Here is a 23,582-nt window from a genome sequence, read left to right as displayed (position 1 = left end):
GATCCATCCTGGGTTTGACCAGACTGGATTGTGTGAGGAGCTCACACATCCTTGGCTTCTGTTTGGCTGGATAGAAGGGCCTAAACGGGATTGTCACGAGCTGGAGAAGAGATGGGGTGATGTGGTACAGAAGGATGTGGGGCTGAGTGCACTTGCTGATGACTGGTACGAGCAGTGTCAAGATCGACCTCTATTGAAGAGGATCGTGAAGGATGCTACTGGACAAGTGGAGGCAGTTGCCCTCCAACAACAACGGAGGGCAAAGGAGTGACGCTCACAACAATGAGTGGAGCACTAGGTGGCTAAAATACAGCAAATTAGCACAGTGGTGAGCACACGCGTTGCAGCTGCTAGTCAGCACATTGACCTGCCAACAGCGAGCCTTCGACGCTTCACGTGGCCTCAAAGCGCACTTAGCCTGGCACAAGCATCGTGGTGACGTCACCGCCACTTAGTGGCAAATGGTGGCTTTTGTTTGAGTAAGTGTGTGTGTGAGTTCAGTTTGAGCGTGTGCGCGAGTGTAGGTATCACCGCATCGACGCCACACATGGCGTATGTCAGCGGAATGGCTGTTTCTTCAGTGGAATAAAAATAGCCAATGCCTCCTAAGCCGCGGCAGGCTCCTGGCGCGGGCTCCATTGTACGGTGGGAGAGAAGTTTAGTTTGGGTCGATAGTCCACAAAAAGGTCCCCGTTGTATCGACCCCAGAGGAATGATGGGTTGAGTCAACCACGACCTTTCCTTGCTGAGCCGCCCGTTCTACCGCTGGGCCACTTGGCCCTCTAAAAAACACAATTTCCTTAACCATCCAAATCTATAAAGCAACTGTAAAACCATAGCAAATTCCACACGAGTCTCACACATCCGCCGAGCAAAGCATCAGCAAGATAAAATTACCCATGAGCCTCTGCAGCTTGTCCTGTGCACCGGTGAGGAGTTTGCGGGCCTGATCGCGCAGGGCCTCGGCTCGCTGGCGCGCCGTGGTGGCGCCGTCCGCCTTGCTTCGAGCCTGCGTCTCCAGCAAGCCGAACTTCTCCCTCAGCTCCCCGCCCAGGATCTGGGGACCGGCGGAGGGGGGACACGGGGAGAGAAGAGGAGAGGGTGCGGCGCGATTGGGGGATGGCGCCGACGCGAATGGCACGACCGCAACTACCGCAACTACCGCGACAACCGCGACAACTGCGAACGACGCCCGACCGTGGCGACAACCTCGCCCCCGCGGCGACCGCCGCCCGCGGTGCTGGGGTCGGCACCTGCTTGGCTTCGTCGGCGCGGAGCTTGGCGTTCCCCGCGGCCTTGTCGGCGCGCGTGCCGGCCATGGCGGCCTGGCTGCTCTTGATCTTGAGCGCCGCGACGGCGTCGTCGAGGCGCGCCGCGCGCTCCGCCGCCTCGCGCAGACGCTGCTCCGCGGAGTCCGTCTCCGACGCGATCTGGACGTGGGGTGGAGGGAGCGGGGGGGTGGGGGAGAGGACAGAGGAGCGTGGCAATGCCACGGTGGCGAGATGTTAACTGCCTCGCCTGGTATTAGAGTATTTGGCTGCTATAAATGTCCACGAGATGATAAGCCACTTCGTTGAGCTATCATTTGTGGCCCGTGCTCGCTAACAGCACTTGCCCCAACAGTCTGTTCAGGCTATACGGGAATCTTTATCTTTGTCTTTATGTGTGCATGTGTGTGCATGTGCTGACCGATGCCAGTGTGTTCTGCGCCCCTTGGATGTCTCCCTTGGCCTGATTGATCGCCTCTTGCGCCGCTTTCTGCGCCATCTCCGCGTCCTCCAGTGCCCCCTTCACTCCCTCCGCCGTCGCCAACACGTCATCGGCACGCGTCCTGCGAACACGCGCGCACGCACAACAACACGCGTGTACGCATTGTACGCATTGTACGCACGCCCACGCGCGGGCAGAAGTGCATAATGCTGTGGATCGCGGTGTCGCTGCGTGCCGGTCGCGCCGTCGCTCCCACGACTCTTCGCTCGGCGTCGCGTTCCTCGTTGTCGGCGGCGACACGGCCCAGCGCTCGCCGCGTGTTGCGCAAGGTCCGCGTTTAGGCGACGACCGGCTGGCCGCTCCTGGTCGATTACCGCGTGCGAGCAAAGCGTAAAAATAAAAACACCGTGCGCCGCCTGCTGCACGGCGACCGTTGAAGATGCCGTGATGCCATCGCGTGCCGGCGTCGCGGCCCGAGTTTGCCAAAGTTGAAAAAACGTCCTCCGCAAACTCCTCAATTGGGACGACACGCGGCACAGCGACGTTGCTGCCCACCCCGCCCCCCCCCCCCGTACGAAAGCACCGCAGCCTGCGCCGCGTGCCAAACACGGCGCGACGACCACCCTGCGCCATGACGACGGCCGGCGGCGCCCGCTGTCCGATAATCGACCGTCTATCGCGACGTCGGCGCCCTCACTTGGCGTCGCGCGCCTCCTGCAGGAGGCTGTTGGCGTCGGCGATGTCGCCGCTCGTTTGCGCCAGGATGGCGTCGACGTTGGCGAGGTCGGCGACGCGCCGCTTGATCTCGGCCGCCAGCTCGTGCGTCTGCTCGGCCGACGCCGGCACGCTCAGCTCCAGCACGCGGTTCGACACCAGCTCGATGTCGTCGGGGCTGGCGCTGTCCTCTGCGCCGCGGGTCAACGGAGAAGCATGGGCGAGGAGTTACGGCGGACAGGGGGTAGAGGGATGGTGAGAGATTCGGGAGTGAGGCAGGAGAGGGGAGGTGAGGGTCGCGGAGAGAGGCTCGTGAAGAGTGACGAGGAGTGATGGCGTGATGTTATCTCCATCGCCTGGTTTGCAGGAAGTCGGGGATTCGATCCTGACCCTGACGCCGCTTTATCTGGAGTTGGCATGTTCTCCCCGTGGATTTGTCTCTTTCCCTCCACATTAAGAAACATGCATTGAGATTATTTAGAGTATTTGGCTGCTGTACATTTCAACACGATAAGCCTCTTCGTTGAGCTATCATTTGTGGCCAGGTCTCTTCTGAAAAAGCGCTACATAGCTCAGTGGGCCTTACCTGGTCAAATAAAACGAGTTTATAGTAGTTTTATAGAGGGGGAGAGAGGAACACGTGGAATGGAGAACACCACGCAAGTTCGCAGTGACTGCTAAGAGGCGTGAAGTGTGCCGTGGGTAGGACACGGTCACGGCTAGAAGGGACGACGATGACGATGATGACGGTGGTGACGGTGGTGGTAATGGAAACAGTTAATAACAAACGTTGAAATGACACCTACTTCACGTCGCCCGTAATCCCATTCCATGCGATGTGAATGACCCGGAGCCGAACACTAGGGATGGGATTTGGATGTTTTTTTAATTCGGATTTTTAAGAACGTTTGGGATTGTTCCGGGGGGTTGCGATCACTTACACGGCGCGAGAGGCGCTCACACCAGCGGCGCCATGCGGTGCCACGTGGCTTAGCGTGGCGCCAGCTTCGAGCGGAGTAACAGCTGATGTTGACGAAACCAGATTGGTTTAAACCGTCCGACATTTTGTGCTTTCCAACGTTTTTTGGAATGACGTCAGAATCGGGAGCGCGTACTCATGGAAAGGAGCTTCATAACTCATCGGATTGTCTCCAGGAAAAATACAGATTCTGATTCTGCTGGGGCACGTAGCGGGGTGGAGGAGGTGGGGAGTGGGGGGGAACTAAGTTCCATTCCCGGCCACGGTCGGCATCAGTGGCGAGCGATGTCTGAACAGGTCGGGAGCCTGGGCCCCCTTCGCCAACGCCCCCGCCCGGCGTGGTGAGGCACGGATAAGTCCGGGGGCACGGTGACTCACGCTGCAGGAAGTCCTTGATCTGCTGGATGAGGGCGCGGAGCTGAGCGTTGGCGCGCTGTGCGCGCTCCCGCGTCCCGTTGGCTCTGTCCAGCGCCGCCTCCGCCTGCCCCCGGGCCTGGTGCGACCTCGCACGCGCATCCTGGACCTGCCCGGTGGGAGGGGGGGGGGGGGCGGCGGTCGCGGGGTCAGAGGGCACGGCGCGGAGAGGGGCAAAGCAAAACCATCGCAAGAAGCATGAACGGGCGACGCGGCGGGCGAACTCGCCGCTTGCTGCCGAGGTTCACGGTTCAAATCCGGCCGGCCGCCCTAGTTAATACTGCAGTGTGGTATTAACCGTCAAATATTCAACGCGCCGTCCGCTTCGCTCACGGTGGACGTGAAAGGTCCCGCACGGCCACTCGGAAACGAGTGGACCATTGTGTGCCGGCACGGAGAGTCAACGGCACGGGCGGCTCGGGGAGGGGGGGGAGGGGATTCCGAACGACTCAACGATGAGGGCCACGGCGACCTCCCGGCGGAGGGGCGCGCCACCCCCCCCAAACCCCCCCAGCCCCCCCTCGCCCCCCCCCCCCCAGCCGCACCTGCTTGTTGAGCTCCTCCACCTGCGCGGCGGCCTGCTGGATCTCCAGGTCGGCGTTGCGCGCTCGCTCCAGCGCCTCCGCGGCGGCGGTGGCGGCGCCGTTGCAGCCCAGGCCCCCGCAGCGCGGGGCGCCGTCCTCGTCACGGCAGCCGGGGCCCCCGCACGGGGAGTCCGAGCACGGCTCGTCACCCGGGGAGCCGCACACCTGGGGGGGCGGGGGGGGAGGCAGCGGTGCTCGGTCACGTGACCCTCAGCCACGCACGGTCACGTGATGGCCAGCGAAGTACAGGCACGTGAGCCACGTTGAGGATAGTCACGTGACCGTCCTGTCTGTCTGACCACCTATCCCCCCTCTGTCCGTCTATCCGACCTCCATCTCTCCGTTCGACAGCCTGTTTGTCCGTGTGTCTGACTTCCATCTATCCGATCGTCCGTCCGTATTCCGCCATTTACATCCGTCCAACCGTCCAACCGCTTATCACCTGACCTCCGTCCTTCAGTGCCACCATCCGAACCGTCATTGACCCGTGCGACCATCTATCCGTCCGACTCGCCCATCTGACCTCCGTCCTCCGTCCCCTCTGACCTACATCCGTCTGAGTGAGTGACCGTCCGACCCCTTGTGGGCCCGACCTCCCTCCACGAGTTCGGGCGTCCGCCCACCCCGACCCACGGACGACCTCGCCGCCCGTACCCGGCAGCGCCACCCCGCCCGCCCGCCCGGCCTCCGCCAGGAGTCGCACCTTCTCGCTGACGGTGCGCAGGCTGAGCGAGCGCACGTCGTCCGCCAGCGTCTCCAGCGCGTCGCGCCCGGCCGCGTTCTTGCGCCGGAAGTCGTCGCGCGAGGCCTCGAGCAGCGCCCGGGCTCGCGAGCGGGCGTCGGCCGAGCGGCCCACCGGGCTCCCGTCGCCCGCCACGGAGGCGTTGGCTCGCGACTCCGCCGCTAGCGAGTCGGCGTGCAGCTGGCGCACGCTGTCGTACGCGCCTGTGGCGGCGAGGGAGAGGGAGGGAGGGCGGGGAGAGGAACGAGGAGGGTGAGGTTGGGCGGGGGGGGGGGGCGAGAGGGAGGGGTGGCCCGAGTGGAGATTCGGTGAAACAGTGGCACCACGTGATTGGTGAGTGTCTGAGTGCGAGTGGTGAGTGAGTGGTGAGTGAGTGCGAGTGTCTGAGTGGTGAGTGTGAGTGGTGAGTGAGTGTGAGTGGTGAGTGTCTGAGTGCGAGTGGTGAGTGAGTGAGAGTGGTGAGTGAGTGTGAGTGGTGAGTGTCTGAGTGCGAGTGGTGAGTGAGTGTGAGTGAGTGTGAGTGGTGAGTGTCTGAGTGGTGAGTGTGAGTGGCGAGTGTCTGAGTGCGAGTGGTGAGTGTCTGAGTGTGAGTGGTGAGTGAGTGTGAGTGTCTGAGTGGTGAGTGCGAGTGGTGAGTGTGAGTGGTGAGTGAGTGTGAGTGTCTGAGTGGTGAGTGTGAGTGGTGAGTGAGTGTGAGTGGCGAGTGTCTGAGTGCGAGTGGTGTGAGCGAGTGTGGTGATGCTGTGTGTGCGCCGCCGCACCGCGGTAATTGGAGTTCTTGATGACATCCAGCTGGTGCTCCAGGCCGCCGGCGGTGCGGTTCAAGCGCCGCACGTCGCGCTCCAGCTCCGCGATCCGCCCCGTGGCGTTGGCGTTCCGGTCCTGGCTTTCCGTGAGGTCGATCTCCAGCGGCGTCAGCCGGTTCGTCAGCTCATCGATCATTTTCCTGCGTGCGGTGATTTTCATTTCATTATAACAACAAAAATGTACCGACAATTTTATCGTGACCGCAGGTGCGGATATCACAGACCCCTTCAATGGACCCCTGTGCCACGCAGCCGCTGAGCGGAGCGTTCATCACAAGACGGTCAAACCCAACACGTTCGATTTCCCGAGCTGGAGTCGAGCCACGGTAAGTGCAGAATCAGATTGAACGCGGTGTGCCACGCCGACTCTGCACTCCCTTGCCAGCGAGACGTTCCTTCTCTAGGGATCGTCGGCCGTGATCAGTCCACTGCCGGACGAAGGACTCCCGCCTAAGCTGAGGCCACCTCTCACGGTCGATCCGCCCGGCGCCCGCGAGCTCGTCGCTCCGTCTCTCTGACACTTTGCTGCCTTTATTTAACCCGGGGGAAGACGCCTCGGGCCTCCTGCGCGCGTTCTCTCATCCACACGCTGTGTACTTCCCAGTGTGCGCCTCTCTCCGTACTGCGAACGCGCGTAACGAGCGGGGAGGGGGGGGGTGAAAGATGCGGTCGTAAACTTGGCCCCGCACCGGATGTCCTCCATGGAGCCGATGAGGGCGGTGACGGAGTGAGCCGTGGCGACGCGCCCGTCCACGATCCTCCGCGCCTCCGCCAGCTTCTCCTCCAGGGCGCCAAACTGCTCCCCGAAGGCGCCGACGGCTCCCGACTCGGCGAGGCGAGCGGCGCGCTCCGCCAGGCCGCGCGACCGCTCCGCCAGCGACTACGCACGACACAGGCGACGTCGACAATAGGGTTTCCCCCTTTTTATCTGGCAACAAAACAGCTGTGTTGAGATGTTACAACACCAAACTGAAACCTTTCACAAGGAATCATGTGTGCATTAACCCACAAAAACATACTCTGATAATATTTGCATTGTCTTTCAATCTGATTGGTCCACACCAGAGACGGCTTTCTTTTGAGCCTCGTCTCAAAACGGTGTTAGACCAGAGGACGCCAAAAGGCGTACAGCACAAAGACAACGCCACTATCAGAGTAATGAGAGCTCGGGGTGAGCAGCTACATCATGGCACCTCCTTTGCCAAAGGAGATCCCATGATGGAAAGAGTCAACGTCGTTATCGTCAGGGCCGACGCTACCCTTGTTCCGGTGTCCCTCCACATCCTCCCGCGTCCCCACGTCCCCCCGTGTCTCCACGTCCCCACGTCCCCCCGCGTCCCCCCGCGTCCCACCTGCACGATGCGGTCCCAGTCCCCGAAGCACTGGTGGCAAGGCTCGCAGTGCGGGAAGCTCCCGGAGAATCCGCGCGCGCACGTGTCACAGCGCACGCCCGCCACGCCGGCGCGGCACACGCAGTGTCCCGTCGCTCGCTCGCACTGCGCCGTGGAGATCCCACGCGCGTCGCACTGGCACGCTGGCGCACGGGCAGGCGACACACGCGGGTGAGCGGGAGGGGAGGCCGGAGGGTTGGGCGGTGGGTGACAGGCCTGGCGGGTGGTTGGGTGGATGGGTGAGTGGTTGGGTGGATGGGTGAGTGGTTGGGTGGATGGGTGAGTGGTTGGGTGGATGGGTGAGTGGTTGGGTGGATGGGCGAGTGGTTGGGTGGATGGGTGAGTGGTTGGGTGGATGGGCGAGTGGTTCGGTGGATGGGTGAGTGGTTGGGTGGATGGGCGAGTGGTTGGGTGGATGGGTGAGTGGTTGGGTGGATGGGTGAGTGGTTGGGTGGATGGGCGAGTGGTTGGGTGGATGGGTGAGTGGTTGGGTGGATGGGCGAGTGGTTGGGTGGATGGGTGAGTGGTTGGGTGGATGGGTGAGTGGTTGGGTGGATGGGTGAGTGGTTGGGTGGATGGGCGAGTGGTTGGGTGGATGGGTGAGTGGTTGTGTGGATGGGTGAGTGGTTGGGTGGATGGGTGAGTGGTTGGGTGGGCGGACAGGCAGTTGTGTGGACGGGTGCTTCAGTAGGTGGAAGGGCAGATGCGTGAGTGTTTGGGTGGTTCAGCGGGCGGCCGGGTGAGCGGGTGTGCGGTGGGCGCGTAGTTACCGATGCACTCGACGCTGGGATTGCCCCAGAAGTTCTCCATGCATTCGGTGCAGGAGCGGCCCCCGAAGCCGGGCTGACACTCGCACTGCCCTGTGAACTACGCGCACAGAAAACAGAGATCCCCCCGGATCGCGTTTAAACGGACTGCCGGGGCAAGCGGTGACATTTACACACCGCAGCAGGTACTCATTTAAGGCCGAGTCGACTAGGCGAGGCCCAAGACCGGTTCAGATTAGTCGCCGCAGGGTATCGTCGCGCGCGCGAGCGTCGTCCGCACCTCGTTGCAGGCGTCGCCGAGCGCCTTGGTGCGGTCGCAGGCGCACGCCCGGCACCCCTCGCCCTCGGCCAGGCCCCAGTGGCCGGGCGCGCAGTGCTCGCACGCGCGTCCCAGCGCGTGCGGCCGGCACGGGCACTGCCCCGTCGCCGCGTCGCACTCGCACAGCGCGCCGCCCGGCGGGCAGCGGCGCGGGTCCACGCCGTGCGGGCTGCATGCGCAGCCTGCACGCAGAAAAAGACAAAGACAAAGAGCCCCCTCGCAGCCTTTAACACGCTGTTGGGGCAAGTGCCATTAGCAAGCACCTGTAAAGGCCGGCACGGCGCACGAAGGGGTGGGTGGCCAGCACCACGCCTGGCCGCCTTTGTCTCCCCAGTGGCGATGTTTACACATCGCACCGGGGACTCATTTGAGGCTGAGTCGACCTAGGGGAGGCCCAGGACCGGTTTAAATATTCGTCAGTGGTGTTGTCCGTGATTGGGAATCGAACTCGGGTCACCACTAACGCATGCAAGGTACACGCGTACACGAATACGCGCGAATATGTGCGTACGCACGTGGGCACACACGCACACGTGGGTACTTGCGCGCACGTGGGGACGCGCACACGCAGAGCGTTGTTGGACAGCGAGTACAGAATCTGTGCACGGTTTTGTCATCCGCGTCTCGGCGCTCACGTTGGCAGCTCTGCTGCGTGGCGTTGCCGTAGAAACCGGGCAGGCAGGCGCCGCAGTCGGGCCCGTGTGAGTGGTGCAGGCAGCGCAGGCAGACGCCCGAGCGCCGGTCGCAAGACCCCGGGTCGGTCGGGTCGATGTTGCCGTGACAGCGGCAGGGCCGGCACGAGCCGCCCGCCTCGTGCGGGTTGCCGTGGTGACCGGGGGCGCACTCCTCGCAGCTCGATCCTGGCGTGGTAGTTTGGGGGTGGGGGGGGGGGGCGCGTGGTGAGCGGCGGGGAAACCGAGAGCGGCGGCGCGTGGATCGCCGGTGACTCGAGAGAGGCGTTGGGGGTCATTGCCGCTGCTTCGTGTGTGCCGCCCTGATGGGGAGGCGCGGCGTGGTGGGGTGCGGCGAGATCTGGCGTGGTGCCGGCACAGCACGGTGCGGTGCGACCCGGCGTGGTGCAGTGGTGTACCGGTGTATCCTGGACGGCAGCTGCAGACGACGCGCTGCGAGTGCGGGTCCTCGTGGCACGAGCTGGCGAAGTGACGCCCGGAGCCGGGGCCGCCAGGACACGGGCAAGGCCGGCACTGCTCGCCCGAGCCCAGCACTGGGTTTCCATAGTAACCATCCGCACAGCTGTTGCCAGGGAAACGGGGAACACGGGCGCCACGGTTACGGAGAGGAGGGGTTCTACACGGCGCCTCTAGTCGCGCGGGGGCAATCTGTGTGGGTACGGAGACGCGGGGAGACGTGGGGAGGTGCGGGGAGATACGGGGAAATGCCAGGAGACACATGGGGAGACCCAGAAAGACGCGGGGAGACGCGGATGCACACGGGGACAGGTAGGGACGCACAGGGGGACACAGGGAGACACACGCACGCGCCGCGTCACCCTCACCGCTCGCAGCTCTCCCCGGCGGTGTGCTCGCGGCACGAGTGGCAAGTCCCGGTGACCGGGTGGCACTCCTCGGCGTGGCCGTTGCACCGGCAGGGCCGGCACGCCGGGAAGCCCCAGTAGCCCGGCTGGCAGTGGTCGCAGCGCCGGCCGTACGCGCCGTGCCGGCAGCGGCACTGCCCGGTGCGCGCGTCGCAGAACGCGTGGTGGGAGCCCTCGTCGCTGCATTCGCACGCTGCGCAGGGCGGGGGGCGGGGGGCGGGGGAGGAGGGTTCAGGGGGTTACTCGCAGGGGACACAAGCAGGAGGCACGAGCCCAATAATTATCTCCGCGTTGCTAGTCAGCTGAACCACGTGACTAGTCAGCTGACCCACGTGACTAGTCAGCTGACCCCACGTTGCTAGTCAGCTGACCCCACGTCGCTAGTCAGCTGACCCACGCGTCAATAGTCAGCTGACCCACATCGCTAGTCAGCTGACCCCACGTCACTAGTCAGCTGACCTCACGTCGCTAGTCAGCTGACCCACGTCACTAGTCAGCTGACCTCACGTCGCTAGTCAGCTGACCCATGCGTCGCTAGTCAGCTGACCTCACTTCACTAGTCAGCTGACCTCACGTCACTAGTCAGCTGACCCACGTCACTAGTCAGCTGACCCACGTCACTAGTCAGCTGACCTCACGTCACTCGTCAGCTGACCCACGTCACTAGTCAGCTGACCCACGTCACTAGTCAGCTGACCCCGTGTCACTAGTCAGCTGACCCACCTCACTAGTCAGCTGACCCACGTCGCTCGTCAGCTGACCCACGTCCCTAGTCAGCTGACCCACGTCACTAGTCAGCTGACCCCGTGTCACTAGTCAGCTGATCTCACGTCGCTCGTCAGCTGACCCACGTCACTAGTCAGCTGACCCACGTCACTAGTCAGCTGACCCCGTGTCACTAGTCAGCTGACCCACCTCACTAGTCAGCTGACCCACGTCGCTCGTCAGCTGACCCACGTCGCTAGTCAGCTGACCCACGTCACTAGTCAGCTGACCCCACGTCACTAGTCAGCTGACCCCACGTCACTAGTCAGCTGACCCCACGTCACTAGTCAGCTGACCCCGTGTCACTAGTCAGCTGACCCACGCGTCACTAGTCAGCTGACCCACGTCACTAGTCAGCTGACCCACGTCACTAGTCAGCTGACCCCGTGTCACTAGTCAGCTGACCCACGTCACTAGTCAGCTGACCCCACGTCACTAGTCAGCTGACCCCACGTCACTAGTCAGCTGACCCCACGTCACTAGTCAGCTGACCCCGTGTCACTAGTCAGCTGACCCACCTCACTAGTCAGCTGACCCACGTCGCTCGTCAGCTGACCCACGTCACTAGTCAGCTGACCCCACGTCACTAGTCAGCTGACCCCACGTCACTAGTCAGCTGACCCCACGTCACTAGTCAGCTGACCCACGTCGCTCGTCAGCTGACCCACGTCACTAGTCAGCTGACCCACGTCACTAGTCAGCTGACCCCACGTCACTAGTCAGCTGACCCACGTCACTAATCAGCTGACCCACGTCACTAGTCAGCTGACCCCACGTCACTAGTCAGCTGACCCACGTCACTAGTCAGCTGAACCACGCGTCGCTAGTCAGCTGACCCAGTGTCACTAGTCAGCTGACCCACCTCACTAGTCAGCTGACCCCACGTCACTAGTCAGCTGACCCCACGTCACTAGTCAGCTGACCCCACGTCACTAGTCAGCTGACCCCGTGTCACTAGTCAGCTGACCCACCTCACTAGTCAGCTGACCCACGTCGCTCGTCAGCTGACCCACGTCACTAGTCAGCTGACCCCACGTCACTAGTCAGCTGACCCCACGTCACTAGTCAGCTGACCCCACGTCACTAGTCAGCTGACCCACGTCGCTCGTCAGCTGACCCACGTCACTAGTCAGCTGACCCACGTCACTAGTCAGCTGACCCCACGTCACTAGTCAGCTGACCCACGTCACTAGTCAGCTGACCCACGTCACTAGTCAGCTGACCCCACGTCACTAGTCAGCTGACCCACGTCACTAGTCAGCTGACCCCACGTCACTAGTCAGCTGACCCACGTCACTAGTCAGCTGAACCACGCGTCGCTAGTCAGCTGACCCAGTGTCACTAGTCAGCTGACCCACCTCACCAGTCAGCTGACCCACGTCGCTAGTCAGCTGACCCAGTGTCACTAGTCAGCTGACCCAGTGTCACTAGTCAGCTGACCCACGTCACTAGTCAGCTGACCCACATCACAAGTCAGCTGACCCCACGTCGCTAGTCAGCTGACCCAGTGTCACTAGTCAGCTGACCCAGTGTCACTAGTCAGCTGACCCACGTCACTAGTCAGCTGACCCACATCACAAGTCAGCTGACCCCACGTCGCTAGTCAGCTGACCCAGTGTCACTAGTCAGCTGACCCACGTCACTAGTCAGCTGACCCAGTGTCACTAGTCAGCTGACCCCACGTCGTTAGTCAGCTGACCCAGTGTCACTAGTCAGCTGACCCCACGTCGCTAGTCAGCTGACCCACGCGTCACTAGTCAGCTGATCCCATTTTGCTAGTCAGCTGACCCCACATCACTAGTCAGCTGACCCAGTGTCGCTCGTCAGCTGACCCAGTAGCTCGGGTCGGGCACTCACAGAGGCAGCCGCTGGGCCCGAAGCCGTAGGTCCCAGGCGCGCACGCGTCACAGCGCCGCCCCACCACGTTGGGGCGGCAATGGCACTGACCCCCGTTGGGGTCGCACTCCGTGCTCAGCGAGCCCTGCAGGTCGCACTGGCACGCTGTGGGGGGAGGGGGTGTGCAGAGGGGGGAGGGGGGCAGAGGGAGGGGGGGCAGAGGGGGGGGGCACAGGGTGATTGTGTTTGTAATTATATCTTGGAGTTTTATACAGATGCTACTGCTGCTGCTGATGGCGGCGATGAAAACGGCGGTGGTGGAGGAGGAGTGTGCCGGGGCTCTCACGCAGGGCGCCGTCGTGCAGCAGTGCCGACAGGCTGCAGATGAGGCCGGCGCACACCTCCGTCACCGGCTGCTTCATCACGGCCTTGCCGCTCTCCTGGCACAGGTAGCGCTCAAAGTTGTCGCGCCGGCGAGTCGACTCGCGATCGTCCCCGGAGAACATCTCCAGCGACGTGTAGAGCGGCAGCAGCACCAGCTACGGGGGGGTCGGGGGGGGGGGCACAGAGCGGAGGAAGTCGGCGGTGGAGAATGATGGAGATGGCAGTGGTGGTGTAAGTAGTGGTTGTGGTGGTGGTGTTGGCAGTGGTGGTGATTGTGGTAGTGGTGGTGTAGGTAGTGGTTGTGGTGGTCTCAAGGTGCACATGGCCTGGCACAAGCGTCGTGGTGACGTCACCGCCAATTAGTGGCGAATGGCGGTTGTTGTTGCGGTGGTGGTGGTGGTAGTGGTGTTGGCAGTGGTGGTGATTGCGGTAGTGGTGGTGATGGTAGTGGTGTTGGCAGTGGTGGTGGTGAAGGTAGCGGTGTTGGCAGTGGTGGTGATTGCGGTAGTGGTGGTGATGGTAGTGGTGGTGGTAGTGGTGTTGGCAGTGTTGGTGGTGATGGTAGTGGTGTTGGCAGTGTTGGTGGTGATGGTAGTGGTGGTGGTGATGGTAGCGGTGTTGGCAGTGGTGGTGGTGATGGTAGTGGTGTTGGCAGTGGTGATGTCCGCGGTTGTGGTGGTGGTGATGGTAGTGGTGGTGATGGTAGTGGTGGTGGTGATGGTAGTGGTGGTGATGGTAGTGGTGTTGGCAGTGGTGGTGGTGATGGTAGTGGTGGTGGTGATGGTAGTGGTGGTGATAGTAGTGGTGTTGGCAGTGGTGGTGGTGATGGTAGAGGTGTTGGCAGTGGTGGTGATTGCGGTTGTGGTGGTGGCGGCGTTCACCGAGTCGATGAGCACGTGGGCGCTCTCCGTGTGCTCGTGCGTCGTGTAGCGCGTGAAGTCGGCGCGGATCACGTAGCTCACTCCCTTCTCCAGGCACACGGCCTGGGGCAGCACCACGTAGCTGGGCGCACGGGTCACGCACACATGTACACACGCGGGTCACGCACACGTATAAACACACGTGGGTCACGCACACGTATACACACACACGTGTATACACACACACGCGGGTCACGCACACGTATACACACACACACACGCGCGTCACGCACGCGTATACACACACACGCGTATACACACACACGCGTATACACACACACGCGCATCACGCACGCGTATACACACGGGTCACGCACGCGTACACACACACGCGTATATACACACACACGTGGGTCACGCACGCGTACACACACACACACGTATACACACACACACATGCGCGTCACGCACGCGTATATACACACACGCGTATACACACACACGCGTCACGCACGCGTATACACACACACACACGCGCGTCACGCACACGTATACACACACACGCACACATATACACACACACACGCGTATACACACACACGCGCGTCACGCACGCGCGTACACACACACACACACAGCGTGGCGGCCGCGTCTCACCGCGACCCGGGCGGCAGCGACACGGCGAGGTGGTCGTCGGCCGGGATGGTGTTCCCGCACGGCGAGTGCGTGGGGATGTCACTGGGGCGCAGCACCGTCACCAGCACCACCTCCCACTCCTCCGGCAGCTGAGAGCCGCGCGAGGCGGGACGAGGGCGAGGCGGGAGGGGAAGGGACGAGGTCATGCGGGGAATGAGAACGTGCGACAGGGACGTGCGTGGTGGCTGCGCAAGCGTGCGTGCGGGTGCGTGCGCACGGTAGCGCGCGTGTGTGCCGCCCGCTGACCTGCGGCTCGTAGCGGATGAGCAGCTCGTAGTCCATGGAGTGGGGGACGTCGGAGACGCGGAACTCGAGGCGGCCGCCCTCGGGCACCCGCACGAAGCCCGGCCCCGTCCACGTGGGCGCGCGCCCCGGCGTGGGGGCTCGCGGCACCAGCGCCAGGCCCTGCCGACAGACGCGGCGCGGCGCGGTGTGACGACGTGGCGCGGTGTGACGACGTGGCGCGGTGTGACGACGCGGCACGGCGCTGCACGTCGCGCGAAGACGCGTCGGGAGCCGTGCCGGTTCAGGCCGCGCGGTTGCAGCTGAGCGCACGGCGCCGCGTTAATGCGTTAATGAAGCGGACTCCGCGTGGCAAAGCCGGTGTGCGTCCTGTGGAAAGGAGGGGTCGCGGTGTAGGGCTCAGGGTTGGGGTCAGGGTAAGGTAAGGGTTGCGGTAGAGACCATGGGGAGGGTCAAGGCATGGGTTCACGTTAGGGCACGCTAAGGGTCAAGGTCACTGTAGGGGTCACGCTAGGAGGTGCAAGGTTAAGGATCAGAGGTCACAGGAGGGTCACACATGAGAGGCCTTCTGCACTGGCAGCCACGACCCCAAGGCTGGTCTGGCAAAATCGGACAGCGTGGCGCTGTGAATCAGGGTGAGACACGGTGAGACATCGTGGAACACGGGCAGCTCAGGTCTGGTGGGACTTGCAGTGAGGGCAGCAGCAAGCCATGCACAAGCCAGCAACGGGCGGGGGGGGGCAGCGGTGGTGGCAGTGACGAGGGGGCAGCACGAGCGTCCAGGCCACCACCGCCTCTCTCGCGGAGCCGGTCGAAAAAACTTTGAGCCCGGGTCCCGGTTCCACCCGAACCGGGCTCTCGGTGTCGCGGGACGCGGCGTCCGTCTAGAGGTCGAGCGGCGAGCGGCGCTGCCCGCCGCCGTGCGGCCCAGAGGTCGCTCGAAGCGATCTCAGAAGCGCTTTTGCGATATCCGAGGCCGTTCTTTGGCACGAAGCGCCGCGCTGCTCTACGAGATGCCGAACGGAGGCGTCGTCTCACCGAGTTGCGCGAACGGCGCGCAACTCGGGGGGGAGAGAAACACGAAGCGTTGTTGTTGTTGTTGTTATTGTGCTGAAAGCCCGAGGTCAGAGGTGAGTAATACCGCGCAAACTGGACGAGGCCGCGGAGGTTTTTACCCGGCCTGTGGGGAGGCCTTGCTTGACGCGCTCTCGCTCCTCACACAACGAGGGGGTCAGCAGGGACTCCGCCAGCCCCCCGGGGGTCTGGGGCCCAGCGCCGTCCGGTCACGGGGGGGGGGGGGGGGGGCACGCACGGAGGCACACGCGCACACAGAGACACACGCACGTGGATACACACACAGAGACACATGGACATGGATAGACATTGACACAGAGACACGCATAAATAGACACACACACAGAGACACGCATACATACATACACACACACAGAGACACATGCACATGGATAGACATTGACACAGAGACACATGCACATGGATAGACATTGACACAGAGACACGCGCACACTGACACACATGCACGTGGATCCAGATGCACACAGAGACGGGCGCTCACTCAATATCGCACCGACTCACACAAACACTCGCTCACTCGCATTGTCACCGAGACGCCCATGCACAAAGTCACTCACACCCTCGCTCGCTCACGACGGAGGCTGTGCGGACCCAACGTCGCCTGAGCTTGGAGAAGGCAAGCGCGGAGTTTGAGGTGCACGAGGAGGAGATGAACATTCTGGTAGAGGGAACCAAAGGTTACTGCTGAGGCTGAGGGTAAGGTGAGGGGTAGAGGCCGGGCCAGGATCGTATCGGCCATGACCCAACCACAGCCACATCGGAGCGACCGATACAGAACAGGTGGCCTCTCCTCCGGCACCATCCCTGCAAATGAATCGGTACACTCACGACCGCCGGCATCGGCCACGATCGATCCACTGCCGGATGAGGGCCCTCCCCAAAGACCCCACCCCGACGAGCACCCAAACCGATTTCGCGGCTCTGTCTCCGAGGGGGACGTCTTCCTCTCGGGGCGCGCGCTCCCGGCCCCGGCCGCCGCTCCGCCATCGTCCCTCCCCGTGCCCTCCACCTCGTGCCGTGACAGCGCAGCCTCCAGGCGCGCCGCTGACCAATCAGACGCTGCCCACTCGTGGCCCTGGTCCAATCAGAAGCCCCCCCCAGGTGCCCCCAGGTCGATCGACCCCCACCCTGCATTTCCCCAGTCCCCCCTCTTCCTCCGGCCACTACCCCGGTCACCCACCATGACCCTCTCTCGTTCCCCGGAGACCAGAGGTCGCAATCGGGTACCCAATACCCGTACCCTACCCGATACCCGTACCCTACCCGATACCCGTACCCTACCCGATACCCGTACCCGTACCCGTACCCGGCCGGGTACTGGTACGGGTACCCGTTTGCGACCCTGGTGCGGCCGGGTACGGGTAAGGAATCAAAACCCGTTTGCGACCTCTGCCGGAAACCCACCTCCCAACCCCCGGTTCCCGTGATTCCGTGACCGTCCGCCGGGTCCGCCCACGAACCCCCCAAACCCCTCCCCCCCCGCCCCCCCCGCCCCCCCCGCGGGAACTCACGCCGTTGGAGTCGACGGGCAGCGCGGTCTCGGCCTCGTGCGTGTAGTGGTCGAGCGCCATGCAGAAGAAGCCCGAGTCCGGCTGCGAGCACGGCCGCCCGCCCATGTGGCCGCGGCAGTGGCACTGCCCCGACTCCACGGAGCACCTGCGGGCACGCGCGCCGACGGCACCGGTCAAACGGCGGCGCAACACGGCCCGCACCGCGGGGACGTCGCGCCAAGTGACGACCGAGGGGGGGGCGGCCGCGCGCCGCCGGTGCGAGACCCGTACCGGTTGTCGACGGCGCCTCCCACGTCACACTCGCACGGGCGGCACCCGCTCCCGTCGTGGCTCAGTCCCCAGTGCTCCGCCTGCGGGGAGAACGACACCGCGGGTCACCCCCACGGCACCGCGGGTCACCCCCACGGCACCGCGGGTCACCCTCACGACACCGCGGGTCACCCCCACGGCACCGCGGGTCACCCCCACGGCACCGCGGGTCACCCCCACGGCACCGCGGGTCACCCTCACGACACCGCGGGTCACCCCCACGGCACCGCCCGGCGGTCGGCAAAACTCAAAAACCGGAAGAAGCCGCCGTCGGATCGGCGCTCGTCATCGGCGATGTCCGATCCCGCGGCGCCCCGCGACCCCTGACCCCCACCCCCCACACCGCGACCCCTGACCCCCCCCACACCGCGACCCTCACCAGGCACTGGTCGCAGCTGCGCCCCGTGACGAGACGCTTGCAGTAGCATTCGCCGGTGACGGCGTCGCATGCCGCGGCACCACCCACCGTGCCCAGCGGGTTACAGTGGCAGGCTGAGAGCACACGGCACGCGCACGCGGTCAGTACACACGCACGCACGGGGAGCACGAGCACGCACGGGGAGCACGCATGACACGTGCCACGCAAACGCAGCACCACACGGGACACGAGACGCAACAACGATGAGATCGGCTGGCCGTGCGCGGCAGCCAGACGGAGCGTGGTGGCATCGCAAGAAGGTGAGAGATGGCAACGGCTTGTGGAGGCCTTCGTCCAGCAGCGGATAGATCACTACTGATGATGATGATGATTGATTCTTGGTAATAACCGGGCGGCAATGTGTGCTGCTGCTGCTGCTGCTGCTGGGATGAACGTTGGGTGTGGTTATCGGTGTTAACGTGTGCAATGATTCGCGGTAATGGCCATGGTGATTGTCAGTAACAGTTAATGGTGATTGGCGGTGATCATGGCGGTGGCAGTGATGGTGGAGGCAGTGGTGGTGGTGGTAGCGGTGGTGGTGGCAGCGGTGGAGGCGGTGGTGGTGGTAGCGGTGGTGGTGGTGGTGGTAGAGGCAGTGGTGGTGGTAGCGGTGGTGGAGGCGATGACTGTGATGGCCGTGGTGGAGGTGGCGGTTGCTCACGCTGGCATCCGTCGGGCTGCTCGGCGTCGAGTCCGTAGAACCCGGCCCGGCACTGGTCGCACCGCGGCCCCTCCACGTGCGCCTTGCAGCGGCACTGCCCGGACTCGAGCCCCGCCGACGGGTCGGTGTGTCCGTCACACATCCCCCCGTTCAGCGAGCCGTCGGGGTCGCAGTCGCACGCTGCCCGCCCGACGCACGCGCACGCACAAGCACGCACACAACAACAACAACGACCGCCATTCGCCACTAAGTGGCGGTGACGTCACCACGACGCTTGTGCCGGGCCATGTGCACCTTGAGGCTACCACGTGAAGTGTCGAACGCCCGCTGGCAGCAGGAGGTCACGTGGTAGACTCAGGTGCACACACAAGCACACATACCCACGCACGCGCGCAGAAAACGTGAGTGCACGCAACGAAAACGATGACACGGCCGAGTGCGGTACCGCGCGGTGGCACGGCACCGGCGGCGTGAGAGCGACGCGGGGCGTGTTGGCGACGTACGAACGCAGACGGCGGCGTCGCGGATGTCGCGCAGCGGGTCCTGGTAGAAGAAAGGTTTGCAGAGCTCGCAGCTGCGCCCGGCCGTGTTGTGCTGGCAGTCCTCGCACACGCCGCCGCTGGCGTTGCCCGTCGCGGCAAACACCGCGCCGTCAAAGTGGCACCGCACCGCGTGGTTGTTGCAGTTGCAGCCTGCGCGAGGGGGGGTGGGGGTGGGGGTGGTGGGCGCGGGGCGAGACACACACGCATGCACACGCAAAACACAAAGATAAAGATCCCCCGTATAGCCTGAGAGTGCTGTTAGCGAGCACCTATGAAGGCCGGAACAGTACGTGAGTGGGTGGGTGGCCAGCCACCGTTGTCTCCCCAGTGGTGATGTTTACACACCGCTGCAAGACCGATTCAGATAATCGTCACCGGTGTTGGCCGTGAGCGGGAATCGAACTCAGGGCGCCGGGTTCGTAGGGCGGCGCGCTAACGGCCACACTACCGATCCACAAAAACAAAGATCCCCCATATAGCCTTAACAGACTGTTTGGGCAAGTGCTGTTAGCGAGCACCTCCTCACGCGCACGCACGTGCTTGCACGTACACACACAACAACAACCGCCATTCGCCACTAAATTGGCAGTGACGTCACCACGACGCTTGTGCCAGGCCAAGTGCACCTTGAGGCCACGTGAAGTGTCGAACGCCCGCTGGCAGGAGGTCACGGGGCAGACCCAGCCCCATGACCTTCTGCCAGCGGGCGTTCGACACTTCACGTACACACACACACGCACATACACACACGCTCGCACGCACACACACGCTCGCACGTACACACACACACGTACACACGTATGCACGTACACACACACACACACGTACACACACACACGTACACACACGCTCGCACGTACACACACACACGTACACACACACGCGCGCGCGTGATAAATGGAGCGTGCACGCACGCTTGCAGGCGTTGGTGTTGCGCCCCTCGGCCGGGCGCCACGGCATGTCGTTGTAGAAATCCTCGCAGCGCTCGCAGTTGAGCCCCTCGGTGTTGTGCTTGCACACGCAGCGCCCGTGCACCTGCAGCAGAGAGCAAAGCATTGAGAGAGAAAAAAAACGAAACAATGAACGAAGCAAAGTGCCGACTACACCGAGCATCTTCTTGTTTCCTCTGATCGTAAAAAAAAAGAAGAGAGCGACAGACCGCCGCGCCGCGTTGCGTCGTTCGTCACGGCTGCGGGAGGGGGACGCAAATCGACTGGGGGAACTCTGCGGCGTTCGCGTACCCAGGGCGGCGACGGAGGCAGTGGGGGGGTCGGAGCGATGGAAGATGGAACGGCAGGGCGGGCGAGGGCAGAGGGAGCGGCGATTTGGGGTCACGGCGAGCGGCGCCAAATACGCGCAGACACGTGGCAAACGGGTGGGCAGGGAAGCGTGCCCGAGGTGCACGCGTGGAACCCGCGGATCAAGGGGGCTGCTGCCTCCCCAGCGCCGCTGTTCACACACTGCACCAGGTGTTAAGGCCGAGTCGACCTCGGGGAGACCCCAGCGCCTGTCAGATATTCACCGTCCGACATTGTCGGGAACATCGCTCGGCTTGCGGTGCTAAAGATCTCCCGTATAGCCTGTAACAAACTGTTGGGGCAAGTTCTGTTAGCGAGCACCTATGAAGTCCAGAAAGGCACACGAAGGGGTGGGTGGCCAGTACCACGCCCAGCCGCCTTTGTCTCCCCAGTGGCGACGTTTTCGAATCGAACTCTGGTGGCTGGATTCGTAGCGCAGCGTGCTAACCACTACACTACTGCTCCCCCTCTCCCGTGCACCCCGTTATCCCAGCGTCGTGATTCCGTGCCTGCGTCCCTCCCACACGCACGGCCTCTGCCCACTCCATCAACTTGTTGCGTGTGACCTTTGCTTCGCTCGCATCTCGAATCTCTCTCCGGCTCCGCGCGCGCGATCGGCGCGTCTTTGTGCCGCCGCCGCCGCCGCCGCTATCGCTAACCCATCGGCCGCTCGCTCGGATTTTTCCTTGAAAGCCCGAGAACAAAACAACGCAAACAATGCGGCCGCAGCTGCCAAGATTACAGACGCCGGCACGCTCCGCAGGTGCGCCCCGGCGCAGGTGCGCCTGGCTGCTCCGCCGGAATGTGAGGGCTTCTGGGAATTTCCACCACCGGACCTCTCACCGGACGAACCGAGAGGCCCCAGCAGAGGAGATGTGCCGCGAGCAGTGGCACGGGCGTGCGGCGCGTCACGGTGTGCGTGTGTCGTAGGTGCTCCCTAACAGCACTTGCCCCTACAGTCTGTTACAGGCTATGCGGGGGATCTTTGTCTTTGTTTGGTGGGGAGCGGTGGGGCAGTGGCTAGCGCACCGCAAGCTGAGTTATGTTCCCGAAAAACGTCGGCAGTGAATGTTTGACTGGGGGCACCACGGCGGCTAGGAGATGTTAACTACCTCGCCTGGTATACAGGAGGTTGTGGGTTTGATCCTGACCCTGACGTCTGCTGCTGTATATTTGGAGTTTGCGTGTCTCTCTCTCTCCCCGTGGTCACGTGGATTTTCTCCGGGTCCTCCGGTTTCCCCCTCCACATTTAGAATCAACGTCGCCACGCGTTCAGAGTATTGGGCTGCTGCTACAAATTGTCACGTGATAAGCCACTTCCTTGAGCTATCATCTGTAGCCAGATCGCTTCTGAAGAAGAGCCACATAGCTCAGTGGGCATAACCTGCTGAAATAAAAATTAGTTTTAGACTGGCGCTGGGCCTCCACTAGGTCAACTCGGCCTCAAATGAATTCCCGGTGCAGTGTGTAAACAGCGGCGCTGCAGAGACAAGAGCGGGCCTGGCCTGGGCGTGCGTGTGCACGTGCGTGCGCGTGTCTGTGCGTGCGCGTGCGTGCGTGTGTGTGCGTGTGTCCGTCCGTGCGCGTGTCCGTGTGCGTGTGTCCGTCCGTGCGCGTGTCCGTGTGCGTGTCCACGTGCGTGCGCGTGTCCGTGTGCGCGTGATCCGCGTGCACCCACCATGCCGTCGACGTCCCCGCGCACGCCGTCGATGGGCGCGCACTCGCTCGCGTGGCCGTAGCAGAAGCAGTTGCCGCGCACGACGAGCTCGTACAGCGCGTAGTAGTACTTCTCCTTGATCTCGACGCGCGAGTCCAGCAGGTTGTCCCCCAGCGTGTGCAGCCGCGTGAAGTTGATGCGCAGGTTCGTGATCTTCAGCAGGCCTGGGCCGCGGCGACGCGCGGAGCGGAGGAGGGTTGGGGGCCGTGGGACACGAGCGGTCGAGTTAGTCCACAGGAGGCTCGCAACGAATCGGCGATCCAGCGACCGCACGCCGTGACCGTGCCGCGTCGCGTCGACTACTCGAACGATCGCCGCGACGGTCGAGAGAGCGAGAGGGCGAGCGGGCGTGACGGCGCCGGCCGCTCGGGTGGAACGAGGGCCGGCGGTCGAGAGGAACGACAGAGCGGCAGCCAGAGGCGGCGGCGGGGGGCGATACCGAGAGCGCGTCCAACACGGAGATGGGAGCGGTAGAACCAGCTGGCGCGCAGGAGATCGACGGACTGTCGCATCGCAAGGTCCCGAGGGATGTCGACGGCTTAGAGAGGCCCTGATCGAGCAGTGGAGAGATCGCGGCCGATCGTGACGCGATGTGTCCGCGCTAAATGAACATCGCTGAACGGACGAGACGGCCACGGCGCGTGTGGGGTTCCCGCGGCCAGCCGGTCACGTTACAAATCGCCTGGTCTGGACCGGCCACGCGATGGCATCCCTGGGGTTCCCCATCGCGAAACGTCGCGGATCTAACCGCTGCTAGATGTGGTCTCTAAACTCACCAGGTGAAACCTGCTCTCCCTCGCCCGCTATGCAGGAAGTCGTGGGTTCGATCCCGACCCTGACGCCCGCAGCTGTATAGTTGGAGTTTGCACGTCTCTCTCTCCCCGTGGTCGCGTGCATTTTGAAAACATGCGCTGAGATTATTCAAATTATTTGGCTGCTATAAATTTCCACACGATAAGTCGCTTCGTTGGGCTATCATTTGTGGCCAGGTCACATTTGAAAAAAAGAAAAGCCAACAGCTCAGTGGGCTTCGCCTAGTAAAATAAAAATACTTTATTTTAAAACATTTCTTATTTGCCTACCGTTGCTATTCTTCACACTCCTATTGCGTTTGTTGTTTTGTTTCTTGCTGCAACTCGCTGACCCCCCCCCCCACTGGACATGTGTGAAAAAGCGCTTCGCAGCTCATCGAGTTCCTCCTGCAGTCTTCAACAAAGATCCCGAGCCCGATGAGGGCAGTGTTCAGGCGATGAGGGCAGTGTTCAG

General features: G+C 63.0%; 1 protein-coding gene across 2 annotated transcripts in view; it reads right to left on the bottom strand.

Moving 5' to 3' along the window:
• The window catches only part of LOC144947253 (laminin subunit beta-2-like), a 46,145-nt gene that overhangs the window by 4,382 nt on the left and 18,181 nt on the right, over nucleotides 1-23,582 (bottom strand). Inside the window, exons 8-35 of one of the 2 annotated variants that reach the window (XM_078876474.1) lie at nucleotides 22,278-22,480; nucleotides 20,216-20,336; nucleotides 19,263-19,451; nucleotides 18,760-18,939; nucleotides 18,060-18,172; nucleotides 17,642-17,721; nucleotides 17,372-17,516; nucleotides 15,941-16,027; nucleotides 14,769-14,927; nucleotides 14,484-14,611; nucleotides 13,848-13,968; nucleotides 12,929-13,121; nucleotides 12,604-12,747; nucleotides 9,943-10,174; nucleotides 9,517-9,680; nucleotides 9,062-9,286; nucleotides 8,388-8,608; nucleotides 8,111-8,207; nucleotides 7,302-7,483; nucleotides 6,639-6,829; nucleotides 5,905-6,089; nucleotides 5,105-5,346; nucleotides 4,363-4,566; nucleotides 3,782-3,926; nucleotides 2,408-2,615; nucleotides 1,690-1,831; nucleotides 1,254-1,430; nucleotides 898-1,057 (exon numbers count right to left, since the gene is read on the bottom strand). In XM_078876474.1, coding sequence (XP_078732600.1) covers nucleotides 898-1,057; nucleotides 1,254-1,430; nucleotides 1,690-1,831; nucleotides 2,408-2,615; nucleotides 3,782-3,926; nucleotides 4,363-4,566; nucleotides 5,105-5,346; nucleotides 5,905-6,089; nucleotides 6,639-6,829; nucleotides 7,302-7,483; nucleotides 8,111-8,207; nucleotides 8,388-8,608; nucleotides 9,062-9,286; nucleotides 9,517-9,680; nucleotides 9,943-10,174; nucleotides 12,604-12,747; nucleotides 12,929-13,121; nucleotides 13,848-13,968; nucleotides 14,484-14,611; nucleotides 14,769-14,927; nucleotides 15,941-16,027; nucleotides 17,372-17,516; nucleotides 17,642-17,721; nucleotides 18,060-18,172; nucleotides 18,760-18,939; nucleotides 19,263-19,451; nucleotides 20,216-20,336; nucleotides 22,278-22,480 — 4,638 coding nt within the window. The remainder of the gene's footprint in view (nucleotides 1-897; nucleotides 1,058-1,253; nucleotides 1,431-1,689; nucleotides 1,832-2,407; nucleotides 2,616-3,781; nucleotides 3,927-4,362; nucleotides 4,567-5,104; nucleotides 5,347-5,904; nucleotides 6,090-6,638; nucleotides 6,830-7,301; nucleotides 7,484-8,110; nucleotides 8,208-8,387; nucleotides 8,609-9,061; nucleotides 9,287-9,516; nucleotides 9,681-9,942; nucleotides 10,175-12,603; nucleotides 12,748-12,928; nucleotides 13,122-13,847; nucleotides 13,969-14,483; nucleotides 14,612-14,768; nucleotides 14,928-15,940; nucleotides 16,028-17,371; nucleotides 17,517-17,641; nucleotides 17,722-18,059; nucleotides 18,173-18,759; nucleotides 18,940-19,262; nucleotides 19,452-20,215; nucleotides 20,337-22,277; nucleotides 22,481-23,582) is intronic. The other variant, XM_078876475.1, reaches the window with a different exon arrangement.

This window comes from Lampetra fluviatilis, chromosome 44, assembly GCF_964198595.1.
Source record: "Lampetra fluviatilis chromosome 44, kcLamFluv1.1, whole genome shotgun sequence".
In the NCBI taxonomy this organism is placed as follows: domain Eukaryota; kingdom Metazoa; phylum Chordata; class Hyperoartia; order Petromyzontiformes; family Petromyzontidae; genus Lampetra; species Lampetra fluviatilis.
This window is presented reverse-complemented; position numbering and strand designations above follow the sequence as displayed.